Here is a 25710-nt window from a genome sequence, read left to right on the forward strand (position 1 = left end):
GTAAAGATACTCCAAAAAAAGCAACAGAGATTTTTTTTTCCAAAATATATATTTTATTAAGGCACATATGGTGTTCGCCTGACGGGGTGGGTGTTCTATATTTTGACAATTTTTGCCTTACGACTATGTTAGTAATATGTAACCGATTACTCGCGGTTGACTCGAGGTTAGTATTACAAAGGTTCTCATAATTGGGATGGGATGATCTCCAGTGCTCTGTATGTGTGGCCGACAGGGGATACTTCCTTTTGGGGTGCAACTGCAACAACAATACTCAATGTCGTGATAGACATCGCCACAATCGCAAAGCTTGCTTGCTGCGAACCCAATGCGATAAAGTTGCGCGTTTAGGTTGTACTGATTGGACATAAGTCGAGATATCACGCGAATGAAATCACGATCTACATTCAATCCCTTGAATCATGCACTCGTTGAGACCTTAGGGATAATCGTGTGTAACCAACGACCGAACTCATCTTCACACCACATGCGCTGCCAACTTACTTACATATATGCAATTTGCCTTTCAAAAAGTGTGCCTTCTGAAGCGCCAGAGATTTTGTCATTAATTTTTTGATGATAATGAAAGGCAACGGGTGGCCGAAGGGTGTAGGATTTTCAGTGGCTTGAGCTCCAAAATTTCCTGTATTCGTTAGTCCTCTTTAGGTTATTGGATATATAGGTATATATGTCCCTAAATAAATGCTCATGATAGGAATTTTCTTACATGCATAACTAGCACACAAAGCCAGTATTTTACGACTACTATATCTGGGCAATCGATTTTTATTAAGTGTATTACGGAATTCGAAACCCCCACCATCACGGTCGCACCGTCCGACGCGAATCCTCTCAGACGATCCTTGTAAGCAATTCGTCCTTATGAAACTGATCAAGTATTTCTATGTAAATGCTTTTATGATCAGCAGCACCAAGCGATACTAATAATAAGGCTAAAAGCGTAAAAGTCGTCATGTACCTTAATGTTGCTTTGTTCAAACGTAAGAAATTCTACACGCGGAAAAAATCAAAAAATACCGCGGGACGTCTTTCGTTCTGAACGACGAAAGCTATTTTCCGCTGTCCAAAACGCATATTCCAGGATATGATAATTACTACTCCAGCGACAAGTCATCCACCGCCTGAAGTGAAATACAAGTTCAAGCACAAGTTTGAAAAAAAGGTTATGTTGTACATCGCCATTTCCGACCGGGGCATTTCAAAGCCTTGGTTTAAGCCAAGCGGTCTGGCAATCAACCAACAAATCTATCGAGAAGAGTGCCTCGATAAAATCCTGCTGCCGTTCCTGAACGAGCATCACGCGGATGGGAAGTACGTCTTCTGGCCGGACAAGGCGTCTTCCCATTACGCCAAGAAGACGCTGGCGTATTGAGGAGAAAAAGATACCGTTCGTGGAGAAAAAGAGAGAAAAAGGAGAAAAAGATACCGTTCGTGCCGAAAGATCGTAACTCAACAAACTTGCCCCAGTGCCGCCCAATAGAGGATTTCTTTGGCTCACTCAGTGTATAAAAACAATTGGAGGGCCAAGGACACGAAGCAACTGACTACAAGAATCCGGAATTGTATCCGGAAAATGGACGTAAGTGCCGTACAACGTTATTGTGAGAGCATCGCGACAAAGTTGCGTCGAACAGCAGACCACGGTCCTTACTCAAACATTCACTGACATTTTTTTGAAGAAAATACATTATGTTATTAATAAAAAATACTGAAATCGATGAAAAAAAATTTTTTTTATATGTAATTGAACAAATTTTCATTTTTTATGTAACACCCGTTAGTCCCATGTTTCGAAATCCGCAACTGAGAAAAATGTAATTAAAACTTTGTGCCATATTCGTCTACCAGCAGTTTTAAGCATTTCAGTTCAGTAAAACACTGGTTTTTTTATAAGCAGTAAACTATTGTCTTATGAAATGTGAAAAGTTTCTCTCACTTGAATCAATCCAGCTTGATTACGGGTTTAAAAATTCATGGTAGACAGTTATGCCTAGAGTATCAACATGGGACGATTGAACTTGATGTTGTTTTCTGAAATTCTGAAAACAAACAATACGCTTTTTTATGTTTTTCCGAAAGATTATGCATAAAAACACCGTTTTATGAAGAAGAGAGTGATCTGCAAAACCTTTACAGAAAATAGATCTCACTGGCGCTAACAGCATGTACACGTGTTCTGTTAAACTTTTTCTATTTGTTTGAGAATATATGAATATATGCAATGCTTGGAAATGCAGTTATCAAACACGATAGTGAATTCCAAGGAAATAGTCTGCCATTGAAGGCCAGGTTCCTAGGTTCGTCTCTGTGCGCACACAAAAATTTCCATTTCGTTGGTCCAGCGAAGCGCACATGTATTTTCCCGAGATACGGTGGTGGGCTGCTGCTGCTGCTTTCGGAAAACAAGAAACGTGTGGCAATAGCGGAAGCATTGGTGGAGTAGTTTCGATCTTCCCCCAGAGCCTCAACGAAAGGGGTTTCATAGGAGGGGGAATGATGAGATGCGGACATGCCTGGTCTGAAGGGATGGGGGGAAGAGTGGACTGACGACTGGTGGCCTGTTGTGTGAGGGTGAGAAGATGCTGCGTGGCGAAGTTTTCAGTTTCAGCTGGATATCAAAGTGAAAGTAAAAGCAAAAAGAGGGTCAGCTCAGCAGCTTGAGATATCGACCGAAATTGAATGTTTCAGTATATGTATTTTACATATATAACGAACCCTTGCTTTTTTACTTTACTTTTTACTTTAGAGAGCAAACTAGAGTGTCCGATATAAAATTATGTAGAATACATAAAAGAAAATTTGCTGTGCGTATACACGCACACTGAGGACAGAAAACGGACCGTAGCTCGGTGTCCGACTTTGGAGGGTATGAGAAGGAAGATGTTTTCCGGACTCTGGCTGAGCAATTTTCAATTCAGTTTTCCTTGTACTCCTCCGAACGCGTCTGTTCAAACAGCTTTCGGAGGATCCAGGGCAATGTGCGAAAGAGTGTTATGCTCTACACACGTTACTTCACTCTTTCGCTTGCTTGTCTTATGTAATGTATGTATTTTGTATTTTAGAATCCTTGTCCACGTACGTGTATAGATAGCTGATGTTGTTGCTGATGCTGTCGATTTTTGCGCTATTGCTATTGCGACCAAGGCGTACCGCGTACCTCGGTCTCTGCGTGCGTGGGTGGACATAGAAGGTAATGTGAAGTACGAGAAAGACCGTTTTCACATAAATTTATAATATATGTATATTTGAATAATTTAAAACATACTTATGCCAGCATGTAAACATAGCTGCTCAAGAGTATGTGTTTAGATTACTTGAAAATTGAATAATTGTCAAACTAGCATTCCTCTTAATAAGCATCCAAAAACTGTATGCAGCTCTTGAAAGAATAATCAGTTGACGTGTGAGAACTTGTGTTGACATTTCTAGCAAATATGCGAAATATCAGGATTGCTGTTTGGTTATTTTTTATTGGTAAAGACAATAGAATTTTGCGTTTTGCCTATTTATTTTGAACGAATATGTACGTTCATTTAAAAAAAATTATCATCGAAAAAGCAGAAAGATTGTCTCGATGATTCCATCGATTTCTCTACATCGATTCTCTCTTTTGGTCATAACTTAGCTGCAAATACATTCCCAGCTGTATTTGACAATGCGGAAGACAGGTCAGAGCCTCATCTATCGGATTCTATAGCAAACTCAAATTGGAACGTTTTTGCAGTTGAGTTATTAACTGAAGAAAAAGTTGATGAAGAGAAATCGATCAAGTCACTTACACCCCTTGCATTCTAAGCCCCTCATTTGTAATTTATTATTATTACTCTAGGACCTAGAGCACCTAGGAACGACTAGCGGCCAGATTGTTTGTCGACAATCGAGGAATGCTTTCAGTTCGATTACATGATGATGTTCGTCGATCCTACATTCATTAAACCATAATTTTTCGGATTTTATGAAGATATTTCTCAAGAAAGCCTGGTTTAGATAGCTTACCATCAACACGAACAAATAGCCAGAAGTGCAACAAAGTACTTCAAAATCATTTACTTCTGTTTTTGCATCACAAACTTATGACGGTGTTTGGGTTGGGTAATTTGGCATTAATTCATAAATTCCGGAAAGTCATGGTTTAATGAATAAGGGCTTCAGATTATGGACTGGTCAGCTTGTTTACGAGATCAAAACTTTATCAAGAACAAGCAGTATGTGTGATTTTGCAGTCTTGAAACAATCGAAATAGTTAACGAAAGTAACCTTCGGTGCCAGCTTGCGACTCTGCAGGAACGTGAACGAACGCATCGCACCCAAAGATATGCAATTGGCCGTAATTCGTTTAATTTCCAAACAAATGCTCGAACGGTGTCTTCTCGATGGACCGTGATGGAAGTGAATTCCGCAGGTACACGGCTGTGTTGACTGCTTCCGTCCAAATCTCGACAATCTTTCGATTTTCTTCTCCCTAACTCCGTTCTGGTCGTCATCCAATTGGTGGCGCCACGGAAACGTTTGCATTAAAAAATGGTCTTGGATGGTGATAAAAAAAACTAAGACAGATAATTGAGTTTGATAAATTTCCTATGGGAGATTGTATTAGCTTACTAGCAAAAAAAAATTCTACGCCCTTGCGAGTGGCCTTCCGGCAGTTAATGTTAGTCAGTCAGTGGTTGGTGAACGACTGGACTAAGAGCACCATCCGTACTTCGCGTACCTGCAGACATAGAATAGATTTAATTTGTGGTCCTTAGCTTCTTGTCCAATAACTCCTATTCCTTCCTCCTCGCGGTGTCATCAGTAAAAATAAAATGCACAGGAAAATTGACAAAGAAGTTCGAGACAGGTCAATCGGGCTTGACACACGCAAAGAACACGGACTAGAGATTGGAAACTCAGGACATGGAACTGCAAGTCTCTCAGTTCTCTTGCGAGTATCCGAATTCTTTCTGAAATATTGAGAGCCCGCAATTCCAACATCGTGATGGGTGAGAAGCAGAAACGGGTAATTGGCTGGTGACCAATCATCGAAAGAGTATGCAGACAGAGGATACAAGGCCACTTCTTCAACATCAGCATTATCAACATCCACAGCCCCCCATCTAGCGAGCACCGATGGCGACAAAGAAGAATTATACACCTAGCTAGAGCGTGAATACGATCGCCCAAACGTTATCGGTGATTTGAACGCTCAGGTCAGCCAAGAAGAGGAGTGGTAGATTCAGTGCCCATCCGCGAATCAACGAAAACGGCCTAAGATATATCGACTTATCGCCTCCAAGAACATGGCCATACGTAGCAACTTCTTCCAGTATAGCATCCAATACCGTTACACCTGCAGATCACCTCAGTAAAAAGAAACACAAATTGACCAGGCTTTGATCGACGGTCGGCACTATTACCGCTCACTCTCGGTCAGACGGACCTCGACAAGACCTCTAGTCCCTGGTCTAGCCACGGGGACTGTCTGAGGCGGGTTACAACACCTCTTTTCCTGGCTAGCTCGAGCGTGGGATTCGGAGATCCCAAGGTCGGCTCACTTGGACTTTTTTGGAAACACAAAATTAAAACCAACTATTTTTTTTCAATTCACTATCTCTTTTTTTATTTCTAGTCACTTACAAGTTTGTGTGTGTCGTGTGTCGTGTGTGATGGCCGGCAGGCTGGTTCTCTGGTCCTCGCTGGTCGTCTGGTCTGGATTTCGCGTGGCTGGCTGGTTCTATGCGGTTATCCGCAATGGCGGTCAAGGCACAAGACTTTAAAAATGGGTCATGATCCCTTTTAGATGAGAACAAATCAGCACATTTTCTCTCGCTTCTATGCTTCAAATTACCTGATTCTTTTTTAAATATTTTTCCACTGTCTTTTCTCCTTCCTCTCTAATTTCAATTTATCTTCAACTTGTAACTTCACTTCAACTTTTCAACGTCTTCTTCGATTATCACTTTTCAATTTCTATTTTTAGGTCTTTTTAGCTCGGCGATCGCAGTGGAAAAGAACTATACAAGCTTCCAAGTTCTTTTCCCAGCCTCATCATTACCCCCTTTCAACATCCAGCCTCCTAGTCCACCCTCTTGATCATATCTTGCTCCATAATGTATGTCTGTTTGTGTTTCTGTGTAAACCTCCTCTCTGTCTCCCTAACTGTTATAAAGGTTATCAGTGTTCTCTATGTGCGATTCTGGTGAAGTCATAGGGCAAACTACCCAAAACTGTAACAGCACTTCTCGGATACCATCGACGTCAGAACCTATCGTGGCACTAACATCGATTCAGACCATTACCTGGTGATGGTCAAACTGCGTTCTAAACTGTCAGTCGTCAATAATATAAGACATCAGCAACATAAGACATCACCACGGTACCACCTACGGCGACTTCAGAAGCCGATCGTTGCTGCAACATACTCGAAGCGTATCGAAGCTACGTTACCGGAGGTAGCCGAATTGTATGCTGCTTCTCTCCATGTATGCTGGAACACCATGAAAGCAGCAGCTAGCAGCACAGCAGAGCCCGTCATCGGGCATAAATAATGAGGGCAACGGAATGAATGGTCACGCACAGCCATGCTGCAACGAGCGACTCGGCAAAACGTGGAACGATACAGATTGAAGCAAAGGCAGCAAACACATCTTTTTCGGGAAATAAAGTGCCACCTCGAAGAGGAAGAGGGTGAGGAGATGGAATTTCTTTGTCGTTCTCGACGGTCGTGGAAGTTCTTCAAGAAACTAAACGCCTCGCACAAAGCCTTTGTGCCGTGGACCGAAATGTGCAGGAACATGGAATGAGGCATTTTGACGAGCGAGGTGACGAGGTAGAGGCAGCACTACGGTGAACACCTAAAGAGAGCGCAGACAGGAGACCAAGACGGTGTCTTCGAGGACAACACCGATGCAGTGAACAACGATGACGTACCACTCCCGACGATTGGTAAGGCAATTAATTAGCTTAAGAACCACAAAGCAGCTGGTAAGGATGTCTTCGAGGCGGATCTCTTCACGGGAAACTTGTAGAGTGTATGCACCGGTCGATATTCAGGATGTGGGACACAGAATAGCTACGGAGGAGTGGAAGGATGAGGTGATCTGTTCCATCTATAAAAAGGTTGCAAGTTGGATTGTGGGAACTACTATGCAATCACGGTTCTGTATGGTACCTACAAAATTTTGTCTCAGATCTCTTTCGCCGACTATCGCCAATAGTATAAAAATTTGTGGGAGATTTTCAGGCCGAATTCATGCCCGGGGCCCGGGGCTCGACGACGGACCAGATTTTCACTGCGGCAGACTCTCCAAAAGTATCGCGAGTACCCTAGGCATACACCTTCATCGACCTCAAGGCCGCATAGGATACAAACGCCCGACGACAGCTATGGAGAATCATGGACGAGCCCAGCTTTCTGCGAAAGCTGAAAAGATTGATCCAGGCAACGATGAACGGTTCTATGAATCATGGACGAGCCCAGCTTTTTGCGAAAGCTGAAAAGATTGATCCAGGCAACGATGAACGGTGTGTGGATCTCAGGCGAACTGTCGGAATCGTTTGAGACTCACAGGGGACTTCGACAAGGACATGGACTCTCCTGTCTGCTCTTCAACGTGGCGCTGGAAGGTATTATGTGGAGAGCAAGCTTCAATCTTCGGGGCACGATTTTCAACAAGTCTAGTCAATTAATCTGCTTCGCCGACGACGTGGACATAATTGGAAGAACACATGCAACCATAGCGGACTTGTATACCTGACTGAAACACGGAGCAGGGCTGATTGGGTTCGGAATCAATGCGTCTCAATACATGCTAGCAGGAGGAACTGATCGTAACGTAGTTCTTCCTGGTAGTAGTGCTGTGATAGAGGAAGGTGTAGAACACTTTGTCTACCTTGGCTTGTCGATAACAACTGACAACAACAAAGACCGTGAAATTCGAAGACGCATACTGCCGTTCTACGCATAGTTGTCCAATGTTGACAATTTTCACTTTTCTTCATAATCCATATCTAATAAATCGGCTCAAGTACAATAATTTTATGTCACGCTTTCAGCAGGGCTAATGTACTCATTTCTGGTTTAGAAAAACGAACTAATTCTCAAACAAATAAAAAAAGATTAACAGAACACGTGTACACCTTGTTAGCGAATGACTTTGGGACTGTCCACATACCACGTGGACAGAAAAAAACGATTTTAGACTCCCTCCTCCACCTCCGTGGACAAACGTGGACATTTTCTGCTTCCCCTGTTGTCCACGTGGACATTTATACATTCATTTGAATAAAAATCGGAAAAGTAATTAATCTGCGCATTTAAAAGTAGCGGTTTGTACTCAATTTTTAATTTGTTTCCCAACATTGCCCGTGACGTTATTTGTATAACTCCTTAGTTTCATCCAAATTCCATTTACGTTGTTCTACGTTATATTTACGTTATATCAAAGCATAACTTGTGAATCTTATCTCGGACATTTTGTAGCATAAACTTGCGTAAACTGGCTAAGCTGCTTAGGTTTTGGAGAAAATCAAACAATGAAATCAAGGGCTTCGTTAGTCGAAATAGACATCGTCGGAGAAAAGTTGAAGCGAAACAAGATCTCAGTGGTATAAACATACAGATATTGATATCATCACGCTGTTAAAGATTTTAAAATGTTGTGTGATGTTATGTAGTTTTGATTTGATCAACACCTAAATTGCTTGAACTCATAGACGTTAGACTTGAAAATTCCAGCATTGCAGAACTTCTTTGTTTTGTTTTCGTTAAAAGACTGCACAACGTGCTATTTATGATATCCAAATGAGTCGAAGTTCTTGCCCTTCAATTATATTTCCCACTGGCCTGAACAAATGATAATCTGGAGATGGATATGTGGCAAATACGGTGGGTGAAGAAGCCCAGCGCAACCAAACACCAAGAATTTTTCCGGGCTGTCAAAGAGACATGAGGTTTGGCATTATTTTGGTGGAACAGGACGCCGATCATGATGGCTAATCGCTGGATCGCTGATTATGATTTGTTTAGTTGCGAACTGTGTGTGTTTAAATCTATCGACTGGTTGCTTGGTAGAAACTCATATTACGGAATTTCTTACCGATCACTCAGACACAAAAAATGACTTTCTCCTGGTGGAGACAGGCTTTGAGGATAACTAACAGAGGTCATTCGACTGGTCCAAAGATTTTTTTTCACTCAACATTGCTGTGAATGCTTAGATTTTGCATCACCAGCCACGATTTGCTTAAATACTGTGAGTTTGGAAATACGAGCTGATGGTAATGCGATCCGTTAAATGTTTTTTGGTAAAATAGTGTAGAACCCATACATAGTAGTGTGTTACGCAACCAGGTTTCGCCAGGTGTTATGAGCATAGATACTGTAGAACCCCGATTGTCCGCGAGCGGAGGATTCGATTTGTCAGTGAGATATAGGCACTTGCTCTTTCGTTTTGGTCGTGGCTTTCGGATTATCCGCCACTGGAGTGCACGACCTTACAGATGGATAGTTTAATGATTTCTGTATATGTATAAAACCAGAACGAAGCATTGCATCGTTGCTTAGAACACTTCATGAGAGATACAGTTCATACACATATAAAAAAAATGTTTGTGTTCCATTTTCGCCCTGGGAGTTTTCAAAAGATAAAAGCGAAACAGTTCTTACATCAAGACCGGAAGTTGAATCAAAAGCCCCATGTAGGAAAACAATGTCACGCATTTCTAATATTACAACATTCTAACATGCTTTGACGGTGTTTTTTTTCCATCACATTTGTTTATTTTAAGCTCATTAGCATTTTTAGCTGTAACAGAGCCGAATTTTTAATCGTGTTATCTATAACTAGAACATTACACAGTTGCCATTTTTCGGCGTAAGAATATACCTTCTATGCCATTGCATATTGTACATTTACACAGTAGCCACTTAGGCGTAAGAGTATTTTTTCTGTTCTTCCATTATCCAGTTAAACCACCGGACAGCGGAGACAGTTGTATGATCATTGTTGAGTTATTAATAGAACAGCAGCCCGATGTGTCTTGCAGAGCAGAGCAGTTGTAAGGTTGAATCTATCTTATTTCGACCGTGGATCTCCTTCTCCTTCGATCTCCGATCTCCTTCGCTGATGATTGTTGCGTGGACGTAGCTATTCTGTAACGACACAAAGATGGTCAATGAGGGCCCTGAGTTTTGAACTTACGATCGATCGCTTACTAAACGAACGCGCAACCAATGTGGCTACGGAGACCACCCTTGACGGTGTTGAACGATATGAAAAATATGGAAGGTCGACTGGGAAGCACTATCAGACAGCTCAACCTTTTTATTGATAAACACCGATAAATTTCTCGGAAATGCAGAATAAATTTCATTTATTTTTTTTTTGGAATGTTACTTTCTTAAGGTGAAGGTCGATGGATACCACAAATGGTGGCCTCTGAGGTTCTCACCATGCCATCTAGCATTTTTAGAGGCACACATCGCAATAAATTCGAATGTCTCGTGCCTGAATCCATGTATGCTGCACTGCAGCAAGCTATGAGTAACAATTTCAGGGATGATACGTTCGAATTTATTGAGATGTGTGCCTCTAAAAATGCTAGATGGCATGGTGAAAACCTCAGAGGCCACCATTTGTAGTTTTCAATGACCTTGTCTCTGTCTTATTTCATCTTTATTCAAGTAATTGTTTGCATTTAGAAATAATGCAAACTATATCTCAATTCATGATAAACAACATTGTGTTCGGAAATGTTTCGACGCAAGTTTATTCATCCAAGCTCATCTGCAGCGCAGCATTACGAATCTTCCTGAGGTGCAACATATCAATCATCTCGAAGTGTTTTGTCCTTAGCCCATTCGATTACCCGGGCCAGTTCTTGAGCGACTTGGTGTGTTCGGGTCAAAGCTGGACCTGGAAGTACCTGGATGTCCATCTTGGAATTGAACAATATACGCCAAGAAACGTCGTCTTCGTGCAGCAGTTCCAACTATTCAATCTATATTTTTCCATCGTTTCGGAGACATCCATCCATGCTTCATACAGCCAAAAAGAAACGTCTTCAAAAACGTGGTAAATTGAATGACCAGTTGGTCCATGGGATGTAGTAAATGAGTCACGTTTGGCGGTAGAAATTTTATCTCTATCAAGCCGTCATCCGAAATCAGCTCATGCTGGAACCAAGAAACCGTAACCAAGCTTGATTGATTCAAATGTGGAGATCTTTACACATTTCATTAAACAATAGCTTTTCTTTCTTTCTTCTTATAAAAAAAACCCAGAGTATTGCTAAACCGAAATGCTTGAAGCTCCTGGTAGACAAATATGCTAGAAAATTTTGAATGCGTTTCTCTCAGTTGCTTATTTTGGAACATGGGACAACTATGCGTAGAACGGCAGCATAGTCAACGGAAGTTGCATGGGCTCCGCAAATCCTTAAGGTCCAACAAGCTCCGACCCCGTACGAAGTGTACCATGTACAAATTCCAGATTTGACCGATTGTTCTCCATGGGCACAAAGTATGGACAACGTTCGAAGAGGACTCACAAGCATTTGGTGTTTTCGAACGCCAAGTGCTCAGAACAATATACGGTGGTGTACAGAAAACGGAGAATGAACCACGAGCTCGCGCTACTCTACGGCGAACCCAGCATCCAGAAAGTCGCCATGACTGGACGAGTGTGATGGGCAGGGCATGTTGCATGATTGCCGGACAGCAACCCGGCAAATTGGGTGCTTGCATCAAATTCGAGGTGGTTGAACCAGGTGGAACAGGACATGGAAAAAAATGGTGCGGCCTGGAGTTGGGAAACTGCAGCAATGGATCGGATTTATTGGAAAAACATTGTGAAGGAGATCGAATCACTAAATACCACTTGAAGTTGAAAAAATTTTAGACGGACACCGTTGAATAATTGTTGTATAAAATTTGATGGACGAAGGGAGAGAAAAGTGCGGCCATTCGGAATGGAACATAAAATGAAAAAAAAAACAAATAGAGCAAATCATCCCTCAATAGTAGTTCTTCATTTTCTGAAAGATTCAAGAGAATCTGAAAAAATACGTAAGTTTGATTAGCAGTTTTGTGTGTGCAATTTTTGTCGGACATACTTTTTAATCAATGATATCTGTAGAGCGTTACTGCAAAAACCAATCATTCAAATTTTGAGATAAAACAAGATATGTGTTAATGCAAGAGTTTGCATAACATAGATGGTAGTTGAAGCAGGTATTCTATTCAAAATGAACTACAAAATGGATAAATATTCTCATTATTGATTTACTCAAATAACATAACTAACCCAAGAATTTTGACGACAAGACAGTGATGGACTATTCCCCCCACACTTTTCTACCGGGTGCGTTGTTTTCATACGACACTATTAAGGACCTTTCTCGCCTGCTCCTGTTTCGATTTGTATTAACCATGGACTCTATATATCAACGAATGATAACAAAAGGATCTTCAGGTGGTTTACTGGACACATCATAGAAAACCACATATAAAATCAATAAACTTTCATAGTGATTATTTTTATCAACTATTGAAATACCAATTTAACACGCTGTGTGATCAGATGTTTTTAATTATATTTCCCATCTGTTTGATGTGAAAACTATGGGAAATCAGACATAATGTGTTGCTGTTGGCCGCGTTTAAATTATTGTGTTTGTTTTATCTCCTCCGAGAGGCCGAGTTCAATATCGGAAAATCTCGTAATATTGACGCCGCTGGGTGCGCTAGGGTGCGCTAGGGTGCGTGACTTGAAGGTGGCTTGTACACGGCTGGAGGAAATTATTTGATAATAGCCAGGAAAATACGGTATGCGTTTAGATGTGAAAGATGATAGACGAACCAGTGTACATGGTACGCAACTGACCACACATAGAATTTTGAGCTGGTAGAGGAAGAGAAAAAGAAAGACAGCATGAGTGTATAGAAAATCCGCTTTATGTTCTATAATATATGCAAAACTTTTCTCGTAGGGGATGATATTTCCTTTTTCCTTCCCGGTGCTCTTCTAGTGGAATGCTGTATGAGAGCGTTTGTTATTGTTATTGTTGGTGTTCCTCTGCTCCTGATGGCGATGCTGCGTGAATATAATCTTTGGAAAGAGTACTGTTTGTGGGTGGTGGGTAGATGGGGTTCGGCGAGGTCTGTTCAGTGGTGAAAATAAGGACGATAAGAAACGGGGGGAGATGATTTGAATATATGTGGTCAAGCCGCTAGCGTAAGACTTGTTCGAGCATAATTCGGTACCTTCGAGCTTCTGTGTGTGAATATTTGAATGTGTGGTATTAGACTTTGCAATGTCCAGCGCCCCATACACGGGTTCCATATAAACACAAATTCAAATACCAAGCACCAGACCGACGCAGCGAGTCATGTGAAATTAAATATTGATTTCGTTTTAGAAATATTTATTCTGTTAATTGATACAAGATGTGATGTTCCACACTCAACAGAATGTTTTCAGAAAAGTGAACGAAGCGAAAAAAGGTATGTCAGTTTGTCTGCTTCAGATTAAATACTATAAAACTTAATGCATCCTAATATGTAGCGTCGCATATAAATCAATTTGTACGCAAACTATTATGAGAATTCACCCATGTTGTATGAATTGATGAAAACGCACAATGCATTCAAAATCCCCGAAAACCTTTGTTTGTTTGCTGTGCATTTCAAAAAAGTTTTATTCATAATATACAGCAAAAGTAGATGAATGTTTTATCTGGAACGATAGAACACTAAATATAAATAGACTTGTCAGTTACGTCGGAACAAGACTACCAAAAGACGTTCGAAGTTATCTATGTTCACCCACTCTCATTTCAATATTAGAAGTTGAGGCTGTGGTTACATTTTTCGTATCTAAATGTCCGTACAAAATTCCATTTTCGTATACAAATATACTTTTATAGGCTCGGCTAAATCACGTTAATTAAGTTTTCGATCACACATAACAATTAAATGTTGTTGCCCCCGAGCCCGATTGCATAGTGTTACACATTATTATGCCGGTGGTGTGAGTTCGATTCCTATTCTTACCGGGGGATATTCGCCAAGAAATTTCATCCGACTGTGGTCACGCGTATTCTAGAGCTTGCCACCCAGAATTCGTCCAAGGAGTGTTGTATTTGGCATAAGAAATCTAAACTAAGTACTACTAATAATAATGACGCAAGTAACATTTACGTTGGACGGCGAAAGTTCCATTGGGAATGTTAGTGCCATTCAAGAAGGAGAAAAACAATTAAATGTTGTTTTGTATTTTACGAAGATCTGGTGGCTTCGGAAGGACCCCCTCCTCGATTTGCAACTGTTGACACTGGTGTGGATATGGAATTTAGGTAGCCACTCATTAACCTGAACAGTGATATTTTTCTATCAAGACGCTATCTATATATATATAAAAAAGGATTCCTGTTTGTCTCTCTGTCTGATTCTTATGTCCTCGGAAACTACTAAACTGATCGACGTTAAAATTGGTGTGTGGGGATTTTTTTGGCCGGGGAAGGTTTTTACGATAGTTCGAGACTCCTCCCCCTCTCTAAGGGGGGGGGGGGGCTACCATACAAATGAAACACACATTTCAGTATAACTCGAGAACTAATCAAGCGAACGAACCCAAATTTAGCATATGGAGGTTTTAGAGTGCAATAAATGTTTCTATGTTGGATAGACACACCTCCCCCCTCCCTAAGGAGGGGCTACCATAGACATGAAATACAAATTTCAGCATAACTCGCGAATCTTTCGAGTCTCTCATACAGGCAAGTACGTTCATTCTGATAGTTTTCCATCGCCTGATAGTTCTTCGATAGTTCTTTCAGTGTTCCTCAGCAAAACTGCAGCATTTATCCTGAAATTGAACTCTCTGCTTGCATGGAAAGATCCAGCGTAACACCATGCTGCCCACGATCGACACGTATTGTTTCACCAGAGCGAACAACAATCGACGGTCTCTTGATGTACTACCAGAACGTCCGCGGGCTTAGGACAAAGATAGATGACTTGTTTCTGACCGCAGTTGATTCCAACTATGACGTTATAGTTCTCACCGAAACCTGGCTTGATGAACGAATTAATTCCTTACAGTTGTTTGGGAGTATGTATACAGTATTTCGCAACGACCGTAATCATCTGAACAGTTCTAAATCGCGCGGAGGTGGCGTCTTGATAGCAGTTTCAAAACGTCTTAGTTGCTGTCGCGATCCTACTCCTGTCTGTACATCTTTCGAGCAGTTGTGGGTGAAAATTACGACTCCACATAGATCATTAAGTGTTGGTGTGATGTATCTTCCTCCAGACCGGAAATCAGATTCTAACAGTATCAACAATCACATCAGTTCGATTGGTGATGTACTATCTCGACTAGAACAGAATGACTTAGCTCTGGTACTTGGTGATTACAATCAATCTGGGCTGATTTGGAACGTTTCTGCTAATGATCATCCTACCATTGATGTTATTCGGTCGAACATCCCAGCTTCCTGCTGTACACTCTTGGATGGTTTCAGCCTGCATAATTTAATGCAAATCAACAAAGTTACTAATATTAACTCACGGATCCTCGATTTTGTGCTGGTGAATGAAGCGGCAGTCACGGAATGTTCTGTTATAGAAGCTCTCGAACCCTTAATCGGTCTTGACAACTACCATCCTGCTTTGGAAATTCATATTAATCTGTCGATACCCGTCCGCTTCGACAATACCACTGAAGTGCGCGAGCTCGACTTCCGAAGAACCGACTTTGTTGCATTAAGGCTTTCACTCGCCCAGGCAGATTGGCAGTTCCTGGATACCTGTCCATCGATAGATGAAGCCGTTAACTACTTTGAGGAAGTCGTGAGCCGAGTAATTTCTGACTGTGTACCGTTGAGCAGACCTGCTCCGAAGCCTGCCTGGTCCAATGCTCGACTACGTCATTTGAAGCGATTGAGATCAAGAGCGCTTCGCAAGTATTGTAACACCCGTAATTCTATTGCCAAATATTTGCTGTCAGTAGCCAGCAAGGAATACCGAACGTACAATCGTTTCCTTTACAAAAGGTATACACGGCGCATTCAGGACAATCTACGGCGTAATCCAAGACAGTTCTGGTCGTTTGTGAAAACAAAACGGAAGGAGGATGGGCTACCATTGGAAATTCACCTGGGCAACAGAATTGCCTGCAGCTCATTTGAAAAATGCAAGCTCCTGGCTGAGCACTTCAGAAGTGTTTTTAACGATCGCTTCGCTTCATCGATCCAGATTGGAGATGCGATAAGAGATACTCCCAGAGACATTTTTGATTTTGATATCGCTACGATTTCATCAGCCTGTGTTGAATCTGCTATAAAAAAACTGAAATTCTCCAACACTGCTGGTCCCGACGGAATTCCTTCCTGCGTACTGAAGAATTGCTCTTCTGAATTTATAATACCGCTGTCGAAACTGTTTAATATCTCGATACAGCAGGGTGTGTTTCCAACACGTTGGAAATATTCATTTATGTTCCCGGTTTACAAGAAAGGAGACAAGCAGAACGTCGTAAACTATCGAGGAATCACATCGCTTAACGCCTGTTCTAAGATATTCGAAATCATAATCAACGACGCATTATTTTCTTGCTGCAAAAATTATATTACTGCTGATCAACACGGTTTCTACCCTAAGAGGTCCGTTTCAACGAATCTTGTTCCTTTCGTTTCGCTTTGCCTCAGGAATATGGAAGTTGGAGCGCAGGTGGATGTTGTGTACACCGACCTCAAGGCTGCTTTTGATAGGGTTGCTGCTTGCCAAACTTGAGAAGCTTGGAGTATCTCCAAGGCTCACTCGTTGGTTCAGGTCATATCTTACGAACCGAAAACTGTATGTGAAAATTGGTACGGATCTCTCGGAAAAGTTCACCAATAGCTCAGGAGTACCTCAAGGCAGCAACCTCGGACCGATGCTGTTTTCTATATTTTTGAACGAGATTGGTTTGATCCTCCCAATAGGTAGTCGATTGTTCTATGCGGATGACGTCAAAATTTTTATGACAGTTCGGGAAACGGCTGACTGCTTGCGACTGCAGCACCTGCTAAACACTTTCGATGAGTGGTGCTTAAGAAACTTCCTTTCACTAAATGTTCAAAAATGCAACGTCATTACATTTCATCGAAAACTCAAGCCAATAACGTTTACATACATGATCGATCATCATCCTTTGCTACGTGTAGAAAAAATACGTGATCTCGGAATTACGCTTGACTCAGCTTTAAACTTCAAGCCGCACTACTCGGACATAATATCCAAGGCCAATAAGCTTCTCGGATTCATCCTTAAAATTTCGGATCAATTTCGCGATCCCACTTGCCTGAAAGCATTATTCTGTACGCTTATTCGATCGGTTCTGGAATTCGGCGTGGTGGTTTGGTGCCCCTATCAAACATTGTGGGTGGAAAGAATCGAATCAATTCAAAGAAAATTCGTCCGTTATGCTCTACGTACTCTTCCATGGAATGATCCAATTAATCTCCCACCCTACGAGGCTCGCTGCCAATTACTGGGACTCGATACACTCCAGAATAGAAGGAAGGTAAGCGAGGCATTGTTTGCAGCCAAAGTGCTTTTGGGAGAAATTGATAGTCCTGGTATTCTTGCGGAGATAAACATCTATGCACCTGAGAGAGCCCTTCGCACAAGAAGCTTCCTTCATCTTGGACCACGTTTGGCGAACTACAGCTTACACGACCCTATTCGCTTTATGTCAGCACGATTCAATGTATTTTATGAATTCTTCGACTTCAACCATTCTGCCGAAGCTTTCCGATGCCGGATTCAACATGGACCACTGAATCAATAATGAATACTGGACGAAGACGCTTCCAACGATGATTGCTAATTGATTATGTTTATATTAATGTTTATATTTTGACCATGATATGTTTTTATGTGCTCCTTTCAATGTATGATGTAAAGATGTAGGGTTTTTACGCCATTTTGGCTTTTCCCCGCCAATTTTTCAATATGACAATATATAGTCAGATGAAATAAAGATGAAATAAATAAATAAATAAATAAAATTGATCAAGCAAACGAACTCAAATTTGGCATGTGGAGGTTTAAGGGTGCAATAAATGTTTCTATGTTGGGTAAACACTCCTCCCCTCCTCTCTAAGGGGGTGGCTACCATACAAATGAAACATAAATTTCAGCATAACTCTAGAATTCATCAAACAAACGAACTCAAATTTGGCATTTGGAATTCTTAGAGGGCACGAAACATTTCTATGGTGTATAGACACTCGTCCTCCCTCTCTAAGGGGTGGAGAAACTTCCATAAAAATGGAGCATAAATTTCTGCATAATTCAAGAATTAATCTAGCAAACGGAACCAAATTAGAGGGCAGTAATTGTTTCTATGGTAGTTTGACAATCCTCTCCCCTCTCTAAGGGGAAGGGGGCTGCTATACAAATGAAACACAAACTTCTGCATAACTCGAGAACTAATCAAGCAAATGGAGCCAAATTTGGGATGTGAGGGTTTTTGGGTACGAGAAATGTTTCTATGATGGTATGACACCCCTCCCTCCTATGGAATGGAGAGGGGGTCCCATAAAAATATTACACATATTTCAACCAAACATGACAATGGAAAATTTTCGGAAAACTCTGAAGGGAAATGGGAAAATTCGCGAAATTCAATTCGAATATGTTCTACAATTACATAGTGACAAGTGTTGTTAATCACTCGATTATCCCTAAGGTTAGCCTCAAACCGTGGTTCAAAAGTCTGGACTTGAGTCGGGACTTTATTCGCACCTTCTCCCGACTCATGTCCAATCACTGTTCGTTAGATGCGCTTCTCTTTCGTTTCAATCTTTCCAGCAACAATCTCTGCGTCTGTGGTCAAGGTTATCACGACATCGAGCATGTTGTTTGGTCGTGCGAGATGTATCTTGTCGCCAGATCGAATTTAGAAAACTCCCTTCGGGCCCGAGGAAGACAGCCCAATGTGCCGGTGAGAGATGTGTTGGCTCGGTTAGACCTTGAATACATGACCCAAATATATGTTTTCCTTAAAGCTATCGATCTTCGTGTGTGATTGTACCTATGTCCTTATACCCTCCTTTTCATCCATTGCGAGCGATTGGCCCCCATGGTATAAACAGTAAAATAAGTTGAAATGTAAATATACAATAGATTTAAGAATCGAGTGTGATCATCAACATTGTAACAATTCCCTTATATCCCATCCCTTTCCTGAAAGATGTCACCCTCTAAACTCGAGTAAACCGCGAGTAATCGGTTTTCCACCTTACTAACCATAGTGTTAGGAAAATTATTTATGTATAGTTTTAAAACATATACTTAAGAATTCGGCTCCTTTAAACTAATGTAACTGAGCCTGTAAAAATAAACGATTTATATAAAAAAAAAAAAAAAGTGTTGTTAGTCCATTTGATGTTTGCGCCAACGAAATTGATTTTTGTTCGAAAGTGGAAATGGATTTCAATGTGATAAAACGTACTCCTATATCTTCTTCTATCTATATAAATAAAAATGGATCGCCGAATGTGTTGATAAGAGCAAAACTCGAAGAAGGAATGTTATTTGTTATTTCCAAGTGATTGAAAAATATTGAACGAGAATTGTATCTGAAAATAATTTGATATTATAATGACGAGTTTTGGTAGAAGTCTTAGGAAACTTATATTAAATGAAATTGTAAAGGGCCAATTAGAAGATGAATCAATGAACAGTTCTGCGATTGGACCCATGATCGTAAGTAAGAAAACGTGAACGTTTGGAGGTATTGATAACAAAAAATAAATTTTGGGCGAGATGAAGTTTGTCGGGTCAGTTAGTGTTCAAATAAAAACAGATTTGGTGAATATTGAGAAAACTTAAAAATAAAATCTGAATTTTTGTTCGAAAAAGAACCTGAAACTATTGAGAACCAGAGTGGAAGGTCCAAAGCCTCCGAAGAGGATAGCTGTTATTTATGTTTATTATGAAAAGGAAGAAATGGATGAAATCTTAAGCCTAAGAAAAAGGGATCAAGAGAAAATTGTAGAAATCTATTGCTAGAGTTTATCTCCAATAAGAACTATGACTCGTTACTTTGATTCCATTTTTTGGTATAATGTCGGAAGCGAGAGTAGAATCCATAACCTTCAGGGTGAGAGGTATGCATGTTAACACTACGCCAGATCGCCTCCTCGTTTTAATTGGCTATTATGAGTGGCTATTATAGTGGTGTAAAATTATGATTTTCGAAGATTCTAAAAAAAAATAACAACGAATTGTTCAAAATGATATTGCAGAAAAAAAACAAAAAGATAGGAGCTGGGTGTTGAAGAACAAATTGTAGAACGGCCAAGGGCTTTAATTTAATTGTCAGAAACAATCAAGTTTATTATGCATTTTAGAGATAAAAAGACGGGTGGGTAATGTCGGGGACATAACCGGAGTGACGTAGGACTATACAAAGGGGACAGCTTTTGTTAAATGTATACTTTAAATATATTGTTTTATTTTCTTCTCCTACGTGAATACCTACCTATCTACCTGAAAAATGGATTATTTTACTGTTTACTCTTTATGAATATGTTGATGGTTATGAAAAGAACCTTTGGTGTTGTGTTTTTGTTATCACTCGATATTCCCATCTTGTTCGGTTAAACCTTCCTGTTTAGCTATTGCGTTTGCCACTCGCCACAGCTTTCAAAGTTGGAAAATTTCTTCCCATCCAGCTTGTGACATATTGTTCAGTAAATTACATTTAATGCGACGTGCCGGAGAAACACTTTGCCACTCACTGAAAATAATTGTTGCCTTGATGAGCGCCGAACCGAAGCTGCTCTGTTCTTGATGCGGGTTTTCTGATTGTCGTGAGCAGCTTTGCAAGCCAACTCGAGCACTCCGACGGCCGAAACTCTATAATCGCTGTTAGGTATACTGGTGCTCCGGCACCAATCCGTTCGGCCTAGTTACCCTTGCGGAGCAATCAGTGAATGCGACCAACAGTGAACTGGAGACCTGCACGGTTCGAGTGAGACTTTGCCTTTCCCTTAACTTGTTCTCCTTTGTTTCGTCCACGATGCCGATGCCGTACAACCACACGGGTTTACGGTTTGAAAGAAAATAAGATTTTTTTTGGGATCCGCGTGTTTTATACTCTAGCGGTACACGCTCACAGGATAGAGACAAATCGACAGACTCAGCCAGAGGGGCGAGTCCAACGAGACGAACGAATGAGCGTTAAAAGGGAGCGATGGCAAAAAAATACATTCATTAGGGTGGGTTTAGACCAGTGATATATTCATGTGAAGAAATATGATGAGATTTATAGAAATCGCATCAACTGTTTACACTAGCGTGAACTTCTGTAATGCTCCCGTGGCCGAGTGGTTAGCGTCATAACTAATATGCCGGGTGTTCGGGTTCGATTCCCGTTCTGGACGGGGGAATTTTTCGTCAAAGAAATTTCCTCCGACTTGCACTGTGATCACGCGTATTCTGGAGCTTGCCACTCAGAATGCATTCAAGGCGTGTTATTTGGCATAGAAATATCAACTAAGTACTAATAAAAATGACGCAAGTAATACTACGTTGAGACGGCGAAGTTCCTCTAGGAACGTTAGTGCCATTGAAGAAGAAGAAGAAGAAGAACTTCTGTAATGAATATATTCATATTTTCGGTGAATTTATTCACCTAAAGTAGAACTGCATCCAACTTTAGTGATTTCTCACCAGTGAGAAATTCACAACCGTTTACATATGCTGAATTTATTTCAAGTTATATATGCTTCGAATAAGTGTATCATATTTATTCTCACCCGTTTACACCTATTTTCACGCGAATAAATCCATCTATAGCTATAGATCTCCCTGATGTAAACCCGCCATTACGATTTGTTCGCTCGTTGGATTCACATGCAGGCTAAAAAGGGTCCTTTTCAGGATCACAAAATTATCTTCAATCTAAAGAGTTTATTGTTTTGTTATCACTCGATATCCCCATCTTGTTCGGCTAAATCTTCCTGTTTAGCGATTGCATTTGCCACTCGCCACAGCTTTCACAGTTGGAAAATTTCTTCCCATCCAGCTTGTGACATATTTTACAGTAAATTACATTCAATGGCACGTCGCATTACCACCACTCAGTGTCGGATTGGAGGTAATTTTAACCTGTAATTGAACATTTGTGATGACAGTGGTACAGTGTCGACTTTCAATGTGGGGTCATAATTTGGACCCCGAACTCTATGTTTACAAAACTGTCCAACTAAATATGTCGCATTACAGGTCCGTCGAATTAGCTAAATGTCGAACTAATTGTAAGTTACTGTACTTTCAATCTGGAAACAATTTAAGAATTGGTGAAAATTGAATAATCAGGAAAGTCCCCAACTATCAATAAGCTCAGAACAACTGCCAAATTCACATACTCATCAGATCCTGGCAAACAAATTATGAAAAAATCAATTTGTGTTTTATTATTATTTTGGATAATGTTTTAGAAAGCATTGAACTGTATTTCCTAAACTCTTTTTTGGAAGGTTTAATGGCCCTGAAAAGCGCCTTGTTTTATGGAATGGTTCCAGTTTAGAAAACTTAGTACTCGTGGTTTTGAAAAAAACCATTTCGAACGCCCTCGATGCCGCCTTGTTCTGGATTTGCCACCAAAGCAGTTTGTATAAAGAACAAACTTTTTTCTTCTGCTACCTGATGCCGTTTTGCGATTGCGTTTGCCACTCGCCACTCGCTGCAACTGCCTGTTGTCTTGATGTCCACCGAACCGAATGTGTTCTGTTCCGAATGCGGGTTTTCTTATCGTCGCGAGCAGCTTTGCCAGCTAACTCGATCACTTCGGCGGCCGAAACTATATAACGCCGGCTAGGTGGACTGGTGCACTGGTATTAACGCGCTCGGCCTAGCTACCCTTGCGGGGAACTCCAGATCAACACGGTTCGAGCGGGATTTTGCCTTTCCCTTCACATTTCCTCCTTTACCATGTCCAGACATGGCTGCTTGTGTTGGTTTGTTGATGTGTTGTGATGCGAACCGATGTGGTGTACGGTTTGAATGAGAATGATCGTTACGGAAGGAAGGAAGGTCTTGAATTATAGAGACTTTAAACTTTTGCAGTTCATTCGTCTCTAGCCTTGAGAAAGGCCCTTTGAAAACTCTACTCTACTCTATTACTCTACTCCAGCGCTACCACCTCCGCCCTCTTGCCTTGAGAAAGGAACTCGATCCCTCGCCGTCCAGCTCGTCCAGCAACGATGTTGTCCAGTCGGTGTCCACACAAAGAATGGTGATCGTTACGGCAGCGGAGCGGGGATTTGTAAGCTGACTGGCTGGCTCGAGAATTACGCATGTGTGAGACTGCGACCAATGTTTCGTTCATTTTTTTCTTTTTCCTTTCCAATCGTGCTTCATTCTATTTCGCTGCTGCTCTGGTTGCCCGTTTTGGTCGATACGATTTGAGGAGCACAAAATGGACCAATAAAAAATGGGCACATAGTGCATTTTGACAATGCTTGATATTTCACAATTATTCAATTATTTATCTCAATAAAAATGAAATGTTATTCGTTATGATAGATGCGTAGATATATTTCCTATCAATTGATGCAAAAACCTTTGCGATCTATTGAGAAATGCTCGAGTTATAAGCGTTCCAAATTTTGCATTTTTTCTTACTTGTTCAGTGTCTAGATTTCCATTTCACCCCCTATATCTACCGGTTAGACGTAGTTCTACGTCAAAAGATTATAAATGCTAAATTACTTTCATTATAGCCGAATTCAAATTTGTTGTCCTATTCTGACTTAATACAGGAAAAAATAAAGTTGTTTTCCTTTCATTCTAAACTGATGATTTCCATTGCAGAAGTAGAGTGACAGTGGATGCCAATGAAAATTGTCAACATGAATTTCAAAAAGATACTCAATAAAAAATGTTTACCACCCCGAAAAACACCCTACGCATAATAACAGCTCAATCGGACTTAAGTGGAGAGGCGCAAAGCGGTCAAAGTTTGAGTTTTTTCAAAATCGAAAAATCACCCAAGTGAGGAGCAAAGGAAATAAGGGTAAAGTCTGCTTCATTTAATATTGGAACACAAATAATTGCGTGTAGTTCAGTCATTTATTAACGAATTCATAATTTGTTTTTCATACAAATGTAGCATTTTCTTTACTCTTTCATAAAAAAAAATTTAAAAAATTATTCATTGCTGTTTCGAAGAAATTCTCGTACTTTTCTCGTAATACGGCACATTAGGCGGCGCACACCCTTTTCGTCCACCGTTTTGGCGATTTGATTCCACCAGTTCTTCATTTGAGTCATGTTCCTAACAAGTTTTCCCTTTGCCTTAAGCCTCCGCTTCGTGATTGCCCAGTATTTCTCTATCGGCCGGAACTGGGGGCAGTTTGGGGGGTTGAGGTCCTTCGGTATTACGCTGACCCCGTTCGTTGCGTACCATTCCATAACCGTTTTGCTGTAATGGCAGCTTGCGAGGTCCGGCCAAAACATTACTGGACTGTCGTGGGCACGAATAAACGGCAGAATCCGTTTCTGTAGGCACTCTTTTTTGTAGACTTCTGATGTCATTGTCTTGTCAGTGAGAAAGACTTTGGTTTTCTGTCCACAACTGCATATCCCCTGCCAAATCATGTACTTGCGGGCGAATTTATCCGCAAACACGAACTTAAATTTTGCAGGTACATCCCCCCGAGCCGTCGCCAAATCAATTTTTTGACCTGGGATTTGCCCAAAGTCCGCCTTCACGTAGGTCTCATCGTCCATCAGAATACATCCGTCGAACTTGGTCAGCACTTGGTTGTACAGCTTTCGAGCACGGATTCTGGCCACATTGTTCTGCTTCAGCGTCCGATTTGGCTGTTTGCTGGCTCGGAATGACCTTATTCCTTCCCGGAGACGAATTCGTCGCACCGTACTGTGAGCGGCCTGGAACTTATTGGCCAAATCGCGGTCTGAAAGATTGGGATTCCTCTTGACGGCCTTGATGACTTTCCCACGCAGTTTCCGGTCGACAGTTCCACTCCGACGCTTCGAATGCGGCTTCCGAGCCATCGTCAATGTTTCCTTGTACTGCTTGATAACACGCCATACGGTATTTCTGGGCATTTTAAGCTGTTTAGCTAGCTTAGATGCCGACAACAATGGATTTTCAAGAAAACTGTGCACAATTTTATCTCTCCGTTCGTCTTCCATGGCGGTTGTTTACAAAATGCTATCGTTTGGTGTTATGACATAAATACATGGTGAAAGGTAATGAATTTCCCGACACGTGGGTGAAAAAAAGTTTCCAAATCCGTCCACTAGGAGCGCCACAATGAGCAAAAGAATTTGTTCCAATATTAAATGAAGCAGACTTTATTCAAAAAAATATTTTTTTATGCCAAATGTCTTGAAATTGCTTGAAACGACGAGATCTAAAATCGACACTCTGGGACTTAGTTTTCCTTCGGAAACTTTTCGGGTGCGTTTTTGGTTTCGGGTGCTAATGAAAATGATTATCTCGATTATCCGTATCGAACTTCGTGCGAAATGTTGATTTACACGATCAAATACCCAATGCAAAATATTAGCTCAATCGCAAACGTTAAAATTTGAGTTTTTCAAAAACCAAAAAATCACCGGAAATCGGGGTTTTCGAAAAAAAATTGATGTCAAATGTCTAATAATTGCACAAAACGTCAATA

At 41.0% G+C, this 25710-nt stretch overlaps 1 protein-coding gene across 1 annotated transcript; it reads left to right on the forward strand.

Moving 5' to 3' along the window:
• Positions 1 to 15115: 15115 nt before the first annotated feature.
• LOC129773869 (uncharacterized) lies at positions 15116 to 16795 on the forward strand. The gene has a single exon (XM_055777529.1). The coding sequence runs from the start codon at positions 15116 to 15118 to the stop codon at positions 16793 to 16795; it is 1680 nt and encodes a 559-aa protein (XP_055633504.1).
• The last annotated feature ends 8915 nt before the right edge of the window (positions 16796 to 25710 follow it).

This window comes from Toxorhynchites rutilus, chromosome 3 (genome assembly GCF_029784135.1).
Source record: "Toxorhynchites rutilus septentrionalis strain SRP chromosome 3, ASM2978413v1, whole genome shotgun sequence".
NCBI classification, from domain to species: Eukaryota; Metazoa; Arthropoda; class Insecta; order Diptera; family Culicidae; genus Toxorhynchites; species Toxorhynchites rutilus.